The sequence below is a fragment of the Canis lupus genome, chromosome 6 (genome assembly GCF_003254725.2).
Source record: "Canis lupus dingo isolate Sandy chromosome 6, ASM325472v2, whole genome shotgun sequence".
In the NCBI taxonomy this organism is placed as follows: Eukaryota; Metazoa; Chordata; class Mammalia; order Carnivora; family Canidae; genus Canis; species Canis lupus.
Window position 1 is genome coordinate 18,461,930 of NC_064248.1, and position 12,888 is coordinate 18,474,817.

The 12,888-nt window shown below is 41.9% G+C and overlaps 1 protein-coding gene across 6 annotated transcripts in view; it reads left to right on the forward strand.

The window, feature by feature from the left end:
• XPO6 (exportin 6) overlaps positions 1-12,888 on the forward strand; it is a 102,168-nt gene that overhangs the window by 31,916 nt on the left and 57,364 nt on the right. For 3 of the 6 annotated variants that reach the window (XM_049110919.1, XM_025415672.3, XM_049110918.1), the window contains exons 3-6: positions 2,036-2,178; positions 2,948-3,145; positions 8,868-9,027; positions 10,941-11,018. In XM_049110919.1, the coding sequence (XP_048966876.1) occupies positions 2,036-2,178; positions 2,948-3,145; positions 8,868-9,027; positions 10,941-11,018 (579 nt within the window). The remainder of the gene's footprint in view (positions 1-2,035; positions 2,179-2,947; positions 3,146-8,867; positions 9,028-10,940; positions 11,019-12,888) is intronic. The other 3 variants (XM_025415675.3, XM_025415674.3, XM_035717717.2) reach the window with 2 other exon arrangements.

Consider the following 12,888-nt stretch of genomic DNA (forward strand, 5'->3'; position numbering starts at 1 on the left):
TTAATTGAAGTGCATTTGGTTTTTCTCTAAATTCTTTGGTTTGCAAAGCAAACATTGCTCACCCTCAGTGTTCATGAATTAAAAGTGGAACCTCTGCACTTAAATCATATTCTAATATGATTTTAAAATAGTTTTAAATAACTAGATACTAAACTGTCTAATTTAAATGCAGGCTAAGGGGAAATCCCTGGGGGTTTGGTTCTATATGGTGTATGTGTGCCTTAGTTCTTTGTACCTAGTCTTTGGAGCTTTGTCTGAGTGTGTGGGCTGGAATGACTTGCTGCTTTTTTTGATATCTTAGGATAAACTGAAGGCTTTCCTAGCAAGGTGGGAGAAAGGAGGGAGGCGTTTTATTACCGGAGCTCTACTCACCCTCCACCAGAGGCGTCTTATCAGTGCCTAGAAGTACAGCTGTTTGTAGGGAACCTCAAGGGAAAATCTGGTCATTTTCACAGTAGAGCCTCAAAGAGGAGCAGTGATCACCAGGAATGAGTGGCAAAGTCTCTGGCCCGAAGTTCCTCATTTCCAGCCAGAACTCATTCTCTCTGGTGTGACTCCTGCTCTGGGCTTGTTAACAGACTTACCTGGTTGAAAGACTAGGCCATCAGCTTCCTTGTATGGGATTTTCAGTGAGGCTGCCTTAGTGCATTTAGCTTGTGTTGTAGAGTACTAGCGGAGCAGTAATTTTAGGACTAGAATAGGCTGCTGTACTTGTTTCTTTTCCAGGGGCTTCCTAGAATCTGTTGGGGTTGTTGCTATTTATCTTTTTTTTTCTTTTAAGTTTTTAAGTTAATTATTTTTTTACCCTTTTAAATTTATGTTTGTTTTGATTTTTAAAGTTTTCACCCTTTTTGTGTTATATTTCATGATCAGTGTAGCAGGTCAAGGTGATTAAGGGGCAGCGTGTCCAGAAGCATGGTGACAGACTCTTAGTGCTTGCTGTCTTGGGGTTTGGGTTTATGCTACCAGCAGCCTAAGGAGGAGGAAGATCATTTCTCAATGATTTGGTGTGAACAGGGCTGCTCCTGGCAACCTCTATGATTGCTACTCTTATTTGTAGACTTTTTTTGGTGTGGTATTTTAAAATAAAACCATATGGAAACCAAATAAAGAGAATTAGCTGTCTTTAATTCTCTTGCATTTTTTCTGTCCTGAATTTATAAAGTTAGCCTTAATGTTTCCTTTTCCTTTTTTTTTTTTTTTAAGATTTTATTTATTTATTCATGAGAGACACACACAGAGAGAGAGAGAGAGAGGCAGAGACACAGGCAGAGGGAGAAGCAGGCTCCATGGAGGGAGCCCGATGTGGGACTTGATCCCGGGTTTCCAGGATCATGCCCTGGGCTGAAGGCAGCGCTAAACCACAGAGCCACCAGGGCTGCCCGCCTTAATGTTTTCTTGTCCTGCTTTTGTAGCCATCATTTTGTGTTTGTGTGAACAGTGTGAGCCCTAAAGAAATATAGCTGGTACCCCAGAGGAAACAGGTTAACAATTAGCCATCATTTATAAGGTGAAATGTTTGTTTGTTTGTTTGTTTATTTATTTATTTAGAAATGATACTTTTGTAACTGTATGTCTATACTTGGGTTAAGTAAGAACTTTTCTTTCTTTTTTCTTTCTTTGAGGAGGGAGGGACAGAGGGATGGGGGTGACAGAGTCCATGCCCAGTGCAGAGCCTGATGTAGGGCTTGATCTCACAACCCTGAGATCATGACCTGAGCCAAATCAAGAATTGGATGCTTAACTGCCTTAGCCACCCAGGCACCCCAGGTTAAGTAAGAACTTTAACAAGCGAAAGTTTTTCTGCCTAAATAAGTGCCCATAGGCTATTGGATTGTAGATGGCTGAACACACTGTCCATGCTCATGGTCACCTCAGAGTCAGAAAAATGTTATATGGTCTGTCCTTTCTATCTTGAAGACACAGTTGGATTTTTTTAGTTGGTTTTGGCATTATTCACATGATATGGAGAGATATGTGTTTAAAAAACTAGTGAGACAGCCCAGCCTTGTGTTGGTTTCTTGTCTTTTCATAGCCTTCTTTTGTTGCTATTTAACTTTTCCAGAGGAGCTTCTTGATAACTTTGCCCAGCAAATAGGAGCCTGGAGACTCTGCCTGTACTTCCTCTCCAGCACTAGAAATGACTATGTCATGATGTACAGTTTAACGGTGTTTGAGGTAAGTTGTCAGATGACTTTCTGCTGTTTGGAGAAGTATTTTGTGGTCACAGTGCTGGGTTATTGTCACTAGACTTTAGCTTCAATGTGTAGAAGGCTGGGAAACAGTGGTAGCTCTGCTCACTGCCTCTTTCAATATGTCTGCTGTTCTGGGGCAGCTTTCTGTCTCTGACCTGAGAAAGGTGAGATAGGGCTGGGTCAGTAGGTGGGTTTTTTGCTGTAACATGTAACTTTTCCTTCCATGTTATCATTTTAAATAGAAAGATAATGAAAGAAAAACAGTTTGGGAGGAGAGAGATGGTACCCATAATACTGTTATCTCAACCACAGACATTTTCATTTATTTCAGCTCTCTGCCAATTTTTGTCTTTCAATTCACATCTCTTTTTTTTAAAGCCTAATTACAATCATATCACTCATGCCACCAAATGATTATACCATTATTCACCAAGTCATTCTCCTCTATTTTTGAACATTAAAATTGTTTTTTCATTTTTTGGTGGCCATTAGAAACAGTAGTGTTGTAGTATAGAAAGTTTTTGCCCATTGTAGCCTTTTGTTTCTGGGAAATTATTTAGCAGATCTTTCTAGCAATGAGATTGTTATATCACAGGGTTTGAATATTCCTAGTACTCTTATTGCCAAATTGCCCTAAACCTTTGTTTAAAAGCAGAGTTTTTTGTTTGAGATGATATAGCTAATCATTGGATGAAGACCAGTTATTTTTGTGTCTACATGGTTAACTAAAAAGATGTATATTTGTTTTTCAGAATCTGATTAATAAAATGTGGCTTGGGGTCCCCTCTCAAGATAAGATGGAAATCCGTAGCTGCCTGCCCAAACTCCTTTTGGCTCACCACAAAACCTTACCTTACTTTATCCGGAACAAGCTCTGCAAAGTTATTGTTGATATTGGCCGTCAAGATTGGCCCATGTTCTACCATGACTTTTTTACAAACATTTTACAGGTAAGGATATACCTAAGGAAACCTCATCTCATAAATTGTTTGTTTGTAGAAGTGATTATTTCCTTGTCTTGAAGAAGAGTTTTAAGATTAGCATTTTGGAACCATAGGAGCGAGTTCATTGTAGGATAAATGATCTCATTCGCTTAACTTTGCATTCTTGACACATGTTGTACCTTTGTGCAGTGGTGAAAGAGGAGGGAGAAACCCAATCACTTTGTTAACCTCCAGTGAGGTTTTGTTCAGCAGAGATTTGAAAGCCTGTTAGGTACTGTGCCAGGTGTTGGGGTACAAGGATGAGACCTCTAATAGTTATAATTTTGTGGGGGGCTAGCTGTGCAAACAATAATTATCCAGCACTGTGGTAATTACTGTGTGGAAGTGTGTTTGGAGTGCATTTAGCTTCCAGGAGCTGAGGTATTTTCAGTATTGTTGGGTGAGATGTGAGGTGGTGGGGTGCTGGAGTAAGTGGCCAGGTTGTGATGGGCCGGGGCCAGACCAGGCAGGGCCTTGCTTTTACATGGGGGCTTCAGTTTGTAATTCATAGTCCTTCTTTGGGAGTGAATGAAAAGTGTGTAGAACACTTGGCCACATTGTTGTGTTGGAAAGACAGCGATGGAACATTGAGGGTTGCAGAGGGGCAAGGCTGGTGCCCTGAGGCTGCTGTTGAAGTGTGAGTGAGACAAGGAGGACCTGGCCCAGAGACCTTGCTGGTGGATGGAGGTGGGGCACTTATGAGCCTAAGTCAAGAGCCTTTGGTCAGTGACTGAGTGGTAGGGGTGAAGGAAGGGAGGTTTCTGGCTCAGATGGCCAAATTTCCAGGCCAGGGGTTGATGGAGGAGGAAATGGATTTGGTTGGAAGATGGGGAATTCAGTTTGGCAGAGTATGCATTCAAGATTTGTGTGTTCTGCTGTGTATATCTAGTGAGACGTTGGGAGCTATGAATCTGGGGCCCAGGAAAGAGATCTAGCCGCAGGTCAGGATTTGGATGTCATTAGAGTGAAGGTGGGACTTTAAAGCCAGCCAGGAGATGCTGTTATTCATTTGAATCCTGTGATGAAGTTAAAAACATTTTTATATTACTGAGTTAGTCATGGGTATGCAGGAAATAGGTATTACATACAGTTCATAGGAGTAAAATTCTCTGAAAATCGGTATCTCAGTGACTGTAGGTTGAGGATTTTCTAGAACAGTACCATTTTCTAACCTTCTGTCTGCTCTCCCGACAAAGCATTTGAATGATGGGCCGCTGAAAAAAAAATACAGCATCCTTATAGCTTCTCCCAAATTGCCTCAAAGTGGCACAAAAATTCTTCATTCAGTTTTTTTTTTTTTTTCAGTTTTTTTTTTTTTTTTCTCTGTATAGCGATCCATTTATCTAGGGATTTGTTGGACTGATACTGCAAAGGAGATTCATTCATTTATTCAGTAAGGTATTTGTTGAATACCAGCCATGTCCAAACCAAACATGTGGTGGGGATATGATAATGAAACAAAAACAGCGTCCTTGCCTTTGTGGAGCTTCTGATCTCAAAGGGCAGACATCCATAAACAGTAAGCAAAAAGTTTATAGGTAGTTATAAGTATGATGAAGAAAATTAAATCCAGAGTAGGGAGAAGGGAATGTCAGGGGTTGTTATGTAGATGGGATGATGATAGAAGGCTTTTTTGGAGGGGCAGCCATTTGAGCAGAAACCTAGGTAGAAGTGATGGAGTGAGCCATGTGGGTATCTAGGGGAACAGTATTTGAGGCAGAGGGACTAGCAAGTACAAAAACTCTGAGGAATGGCAAGGAGGCTAGCAAGCCTAGAGTGGTAGGACATGAGGTGAGAGGTTTTACTGGCTTTCTCTGACACTCTTGCCTTCACTCCAAGATGAGGACAGTTGTGGTAACTTTCCACGGCCCCCCCGGAGGGAGAATGCATTCCCTGGGTTGGTTAGTGGCATGCCCTGTGAGAAGAAGCAGTGGCATGTGAGCTGGACATGCACTGTCCTACCAGTAGCCAGGTGAGGAGGAGAACAGACGATTCCTGTCTACTCTTGAAGTATAATTCATAGTAACAAATATCAGTTTGGAGTAGCATTTTTAGGTGAAGTGCTCATGGAGGTTTAAAAAGGCTAGTTTTCTTCCTCTGTTCTCCACGACTTCCCTCTTTCCACCCTTCAAAAGTGACTCCATTTACCTCATGCAACTCTGACTTTGAAACACCCCATCGTGGCAAGAGCACTGGAGGGAACAAGTGGGTTTGGGATTTGCATCCAGTTTTGTCACAAATCATCTTTGATTTTAGCAACACCTGCCAATTATTGGAGCCTCCATTTCCTTCTTTGTGAAACAAGAGGATTGGACTAAGTGATCTCTAAAATCCTTCAGTTGTGTTATTCTCTGCTTCTCATTTATTCATGAGAACCAATCAGTGGCATGAAAGCCATGTCAACAGTAAAGGTGCTCAGTTCTAACATTTCTGATAATGATAAAGTGAGCTTTTCTTTAGGTAGTGATAAATAAGAACAAACAGTTCTAGAGTCAACCTCACCTTCCTACAATGCTTGTTTTTTGTTTGTTTGTTTTGTTTTGTTTTTTAAATAGGCTCCATGCCCATTGTGGAGCACAATGTGGGGCTTGAACTCATGGCCCTGAGATCAAGACCTGAGCTGAAACCAAGTGTCGGATGCTAAACTGACTGAGCCACCCAGGTGCCCCCATCATACAGTCCTTTGAATAAGCCATCTGAAAGGTTTTTTTTCTGGCTCAGTTTCATCATGGCCTGCTTGCTGTCTGGGGTGCATAGTTGTTTGTTTTCATTTTTAACTCTGTGATGGTTGGTTGGTCGTCTATCCAGTTTCTGCCATCAATGTGGTGACCACCATAACAGGCAAGAGAGGAGCTGATTCAGGGCCCCAGAAGGATACTTGCTGCTTTGTGTGTTTGTTCTACCCTTTGTAGCCACTAGAGAAGGAAGTAGTTGAAGTTGAAATTGACCTCTGCGCCCACCTCCCCCCAAACACTAGCCCAAACGTCACACCTTTCAGGAGTCTATTACTCAGATTCCGGAAATCTGCTGAGCTGGACCTGTGATCACATTGTGCCTGGGACCAGATAATGAAGGGTCAAGCAGCATAGAAAGAATTGCCATTTCTTTTCTAATACAGTGGTATAATAAAAATTATTGAACCTTTTAAGAAGCTCACACTAAGAACCTGAACTTCAACCTAAAAGTGCTTATTCTCTGTTAAAGTAAATTGCAGAGAATTACCTGTAGTATGAGCTGAAATTATATATGTGATGATGGTGAAGGGAAACACCATTTTACTAACAAGCTGGACACAAAGCTAGTGAGAAAAAATATTTGATCAGGCTGCTCTTTCAGGTAAAGAATAACTTTCATATTTTGTTTTTTTTTTTTTTAACCTGGCTGCCTCCCTTTTTCCAAATGATGCGAGACTGGAGGGCTTTCGGCTGCACTTCCTATGGTGTAGGAATTTTTTACTTCCGGGAGCATGGAACATTTCTTATCTACAGGAAAATGTATTGCCAAATGGAATATTTGGTAATACAAGACATTCCTAGCTGAGGGATGCCTGGGTGGCTCGGTGGTTCAGTGTCTGCCTTCGGCTCAGGGCGTGTTCCTGGAGTTCCAGGATCGTGTCCTGCATCGGGTTCCCTGCATGGAGCCCTCTTCTCCCTCTGCCTGTGTCTCTGCCTCTCTCTCTGTGTCTCATGAATAAATAAATAAAATCTTAAAAAAAAAAAAAAGAAAAAAGAAAAAAACCTCAAGGCATTCCCAACTGAGAGAGTAAGAATGAGGGCTTTGGGGGAAAATAGTGACAAAAGACATAAAGGGGAAAGTCAGAAATGCAAGGGGTGGGGGAGTAATAAAAAAGTTTTATAAGTTTATTTTTTCAAAAATTTTATAAAATGTTTATTTATTCATGAGGTAGAGAGAGAGAGAGAGAGAGAGAGAGAGGCAGAGACACAGGCAGAGGGAGAAGCAGGCTTCATGCAGGGAGCCCAATGTGGAACTCCATCCCAGGTCTCCAGGATCAGGCCCTGGGCTGAAGGCGGTGCTAAACTGCTGAGCCACCTGGACTGCCCGATTTTTCCAAATTTTTATTTATTTATTTATTTATTTATTTATTTATAATTTTTATTTATTTATGATAGTCACAGAGAGAGAGAGGTGCAGAGACACAGGCAGAGGGAGAAGCAGGCTCCATGCACCGGGAGCCCGATGTGGGATTCGATCCCAGGTCTCCAGGATCGCGCCCTGGGCCAAAGGCAGGCGCCAAACCGCTGCGCCACCCAGGGATCCCTCCAAATTTTTATTTAAATCGTAGTTAGTGAACATACTGTGCGATACTGGTTTGAGGAGTAGAATTCAGTGGTTCATCACTTACATACAACACCCAGTGCTCATCCCAGCAAGCACCCTCCTCAACACCTGTTGCCCTCAGAAATATTTTAAAGTACAAATTGATAACCCACAGACCTCTGGGTGGAAGGAGATGTTTCTGAAGCCTCAGTTCTTTATTCTGTAAAGAAAAGCTGCTGCAGGGATTTCCTGTTCCTCCCCTCCTGCATTTTTTCAAGTTGTTAGAAGTAGCCCAAACTTGTGCAAAATGAAGGAAAGCTTGTGGAGGGTGTATTTGAAGTGGTAGCCTTTAAGAGAATTGACATAATAGCATTTTCAACACGCCATTACTGGCCACTGTTTTTACATCGTGCTACTCCCAAAGGCAGTTGAATTTTTCCTGAGTTCCCACCATTGAAGGCATTTCCTGCTCTTTGGGATGAGCTTTCCCTTCATCTGCAATGGGGAGAGCTGCTTTCAAGGGAAGGGCAAGTGCCCTGTACTGCTGGAAGCGGTGAAAGATATTCTGTCTGGCTGCAGTTCCTGGCACCCTCCTGTTCCCTCATTTTGTGGATTGAATAAGCAAATGGCTCATCTGTATCTGAGAATGAACTACATTTAAAGTTAATTATAAGCGAAGAAGATGGTCAGGTGTCTGTCTCTTCAGTTGTGTGCCCTCACATAGATTGTAGCCTATAACACAACAATTTTAGTGGCAACTTGCTTTTACCATTTCTGGAAACTAACCGAATTGAATAGTAATTGAATTTTGTGAAATCGATTAGAAAGCTCAAAGTAGTGTTATGGTGTTGAAAGTGTACCTTTCTCTGTGTCTTGCTTAAGGAAACTATTACAGCATAGTGGATATTGCAGGTGATAGAGTAAACTAAAATATGCTATGTCGGCGTTGGCAAAATCATAGCCATGTTCTTGGGGTATGCATGTTTCTGTTCTGCTACGTGTTTAATCTCAAACTTTCATAAAGCCTGTAAAGCATAGAAATGTAAAATTGATTTAACACCGGAATGTTGAAAAGATGTCATAAACTGGTTCACCCATTTCTCTGTGGCTAATACATAGATCGGGGCAGAGTGACCAAGGCTCTATTAGCAATGTAGATGTGTAAAAAAACTGTCACGTTAGATGTAAAAGAGCGTTGTGTTCACGGTTAGAATTTTGTCCTTAGAATAAGATGAGAATATACTTTGAATGGTTAAAAAGTTACATAAATGGACTATAGAGTCCTGAGTGATGTGTGGCCCGCTCCTGTGAGATTAAACGCGTGGAGGGACTTGGAGGGCTAATGTTCCTCTGTCCTCCTTGTATCTTTGTCAGCCTGACGGCCTTGCTCAGAACTTCCTTTTCCCCGCAGTTGATCCAGTCCCCTGTAACCACCCCCCTTGGGCTGATCATGTTGAAGACGACTTCGGAAGAGCTGGCTTGTCCCCGAGAGGACCTCAGCGTGGCTCGGAAGGAGGAGCTGCGGAAGTTGCTGCTGGACCAGGTGCAGACTGTGCTTGGGCTGCTGACAGGTGAGCATTGTGGTGCTGGCAAGGGGTGTAGGTGTGGGGAGCCATTTCAGGCTCATTTTGAGCAGCCATTTCAGTTGGACCAGGACAGAACTGAAAACCAGCAAGAGTGTGGCCTGTACTGTGTGCAGTGGGCGCAGTGTCCAACACTTTCTGAAGTGCCCTGCGAAAGTGCTTGTCACCAACTTCCTTTACTGTCTATCTGGATTGGGCCATCCTGTGACTGTGATGAATGAGGTATAGGTCAGACCACAGGGGTGGGATTGAAATGCTCAGCACTGCATTCTTATTACGGTGGGTGGCAAACACCTTATTGAAAATCATTTGACTTTAAGATCAGGAGAAGTTGGAGGAGGGGAAGATGGGAAATGTGTAAATTCTGTGCAGGGAAGCAAGATCAAGTGTTGAATCAGCACCCTGTGCACTAGGTTGTAGTTGTAAGTAGCATTTTCTTCGTCATCTTGTCTGTTTTATCAGAGCCTCATGACGCCATGTGGGGAGTAAGAAACAGAAAGCAAAAGTAAACCACAGAATGAGACAGGAAGGTGCGGTGAGGACCAAATGCTTTGGCCCAGCAGGGCCTCGCTGCTTGTGAGGAGGAGGCACAGGTGCAGCTCTGGTCCTGGCACCCTTGAGGTGCAGAGGGCCTGGGCCTGCTGCTTGAGGGGATTACTGTATTGAAAAAAGTCTTTTTGTCTCCAGCTCCTCTGCCTGGCTTTCCTCTTGGGTGTCTAGGAACTTTTTTCTTTCGTAGGGTTACAGAAGTGCTTGGCATGCAGTGGGCACTTAAATCAGTGAAGAATGCTTGATCAAAGTGAACTTGTCATTTGCTCTCTGTTCTTCCCCACATCCCCAGGGGAAACCCATACCTCAGAGCAGTTATTCATTCACGGCACATTTATTGATGTCCCCAACCAGAGGCTTACATTTCTGTAGTCACGGACTATGTCTGATACTTCTGTATCCTGCTATGTGGACATTAAAATGTATTAAATTGCGATTAGTTTACATAGCATAAAATCCACCATTTTACAGTGTTACAACTTGGTGGTTTTTAATATATTCTCCAAAGTGAATGCAGAATGATCATACCATCTAATTCCAGAACATTTTCCTTACTGCCCTTCCCTCTTGAGCCCCTGGCAACCACTAATCTGTCTCTCTATGGATTTTCTTATTTGGCCTTTTCATAAAAAGAAATCATACAGTATGTGGCCTTTTGTGTCTGGCTTCCTTTTCTTAGTGTGATACTTCAAGGTTCATCTTCATTATACTATTAAATATTTTGAAAACACAGTATTTTCAAAAGCTTTTACGATCCATCATCTTATGTGGTAGGTTCTGTAAAGAGACACAGAGGAGAATAAAACAGTCTCTGCCTCTAGGTTGGGGTACTTTAGTAGGGGAGAAAGACAGCTCAAACCAGTGTGTTAAGAGTTCTAGTCGAAGCGTGTTTTACTCACAGGCAGAACTGAACAGACAAGATTTCTGGGAACGATGACAGGTGGGTAGAGCTCTGAGGGGTAGTTAGTAGCAGTGAGTCTGGCAGGAGTAGAAGGAGGAGAGGAGGTCAGAGGTTGATGTGGAAGAAGTAGCACCTAGGTTGGCATGTGCAGCCTTGTGTGGGGATGTGGGCAAGGCCAGATGGGCCAGCAGAGGCCTGAGGCTGAGATCGTGTGGGCTGGTGCTGTGGGCTAGGGGAGGAGCATAAGAGGAATAGTGGTGAGTTTGTGGGGGAAGATAAATTGAGTTTAGAACATCCAAGTGGTGTTGTCCAGGAATGTCCAGGTGGACATACAGTAGAGAGAGAGATGTTTAAATACTGATGTTTGATCAGGGATATCATTTTTCTAAATCTGATTTTCATAGGTTAGACTTTGTTTCTTTCTTAAACTCAGTTTCTCCTTTCTTGATAGGTATCTTGGAGACTGTCTGGGACAAACACAGTGTCACTGCTGCCACCCCACCACCATCCCCGACCTCAGGAGAAAGTGGTATGGTCTGCCCACCACATATGATGTTCCTCTTTTTAAATGCAGTTTGGGGTCTTGATGGGGTAGCAATTGCTTATCTATGTCAGATACATGTGCTGATTCTTCCTTAATCTATTTTTGGTCTTTCTGCCCATGTTTTCTGAGGAGCTAGCTCTGCTTAGTTCTTCGTAAGTACTTGTACTTTCTAATACACTTTGAGCAATGTATACTATTTCTTCCTTATCCATCCGAAAGATGGCACCTTTGATCTGTCATCCACCTCCATTCCCTTCAGTTTACAACCGTTGTTGTCCCTTCTGGTTGGTTTTTTGCTTTTTCTCAGATTTCGTGGCTGTATTGCTCATGCTGGGGTTGGCATGCACCCATGGGCTTGACAGGTCTGCTGTTCAGTTACGCAGGGGTCAAGGTTGCAGGGGCTGGTTAGTTTCCTGAAGGGGTGTGGGCAGGGGGAGGAAGAGGATGTGTTTAGTGCTTGCTTCCCTACTGGGCTGGGGGAAGATGGGATCAGTGTGCAGTAATCAGCATTGACTTTATATCTGTTCAGAATAATAAAGTATGGGCACATTTGCAGTGTCACTAAGTAGTTTACTGGTGGTTAATTATTCACAGTTATATTAATACCTTTTTTAAAAGTCCAAGTGCAGTTTGCCTAAAAATGGCTGCTTTCAAGGATAGATAGAAAGAGGAAATTGTGTCTGAGCAGAAACTTTTAGTTTCCAAATGCTTGTGTTTACACTGAATGATCACAAATGCTTTTCAAGTAGAGTACATCCTGTGAATTGCACACATTTCTTCCTCTACTGTAAATATTGGTATGGCTAATGAGAAAGATTTCCCCATCTTTCTCCTTTACCCTAGCAAACAGGCTGTTGAAATCAGACATTTCCAACCCTGAGCTGTTTCATGTAGCCTGTTGTTGTTAATAAGTGGAAGTTGAAATTCTTGCAGAGCTACTGTAGGGCTGAAAATATAGCATGACATTTTAGGGACGGCTCATAGTATACTAATTTATTCCAAATTCCATTTATCATAGTTGGTTTAAAAGCTATTAGAGAGTCATTTGTCATACTTGTTAGATTAAACACTTATTACAGAGCTTGAGAGTGTGTCAAAAATCAACAGGGATTTGAACTTTATTTGTACTTGGTGGCAGACTTTCATTTTCAACGTGAATATTTGAGATGACTTAGCAGATTTATATTTTGCAATATTTGATGTTTAAAGAAAAAAATTGCAAATGAGGTTGAGCTTTGATTTTTTTTTTTTTTTTTAATTGAGTGTACGCTTTTGAATCTTCTGCAGTTTGGCTGGTCTTAAAATGTGTCATTTCATTTAAATTATAGTTTACAAAAAGATTAGTTCTTTTGAATTGGATTTGGTTTTAGGTAGGTGAATACTGACTTAGCATCCAGTTCCAGTTAGCAGCAGTTTAGTAAAACTTGTTTCTCAGAGATCATTTTCCAATGCCAGAAGCTGTATGTTTTAGTTGGCTTAGTTCAGCTACATCTTCTGAATGAACTCCGTTTCTACTTTAATAGACCTATTTTCCTGGAGGCCGGGCTGGGGAATATCAGAATCAAAAATATATGCTTGCCTCCCTTCTGTGTTGCCGAGGTTTTGTTGATGAGGTGAGGTAAAATACAGTATGAACTGACTTGACATTTCCCTATAAACAAAACCTAACAGTGTGGTGCATACTTCTTGAAAATTGCCTCTTAGGCACTGTTAAAACATTTTTGAAGTCATGAATTTTAGTATTTGAGAAAAGGCAAAAAAAAAAAAAAGGAGACTGTAGGAGGCCTAGGAAGTGAAGTAGGCTTTTAAGCTGGCATACTTCTTAAAAAACAATAGGTTTACACGTTCATGTGAT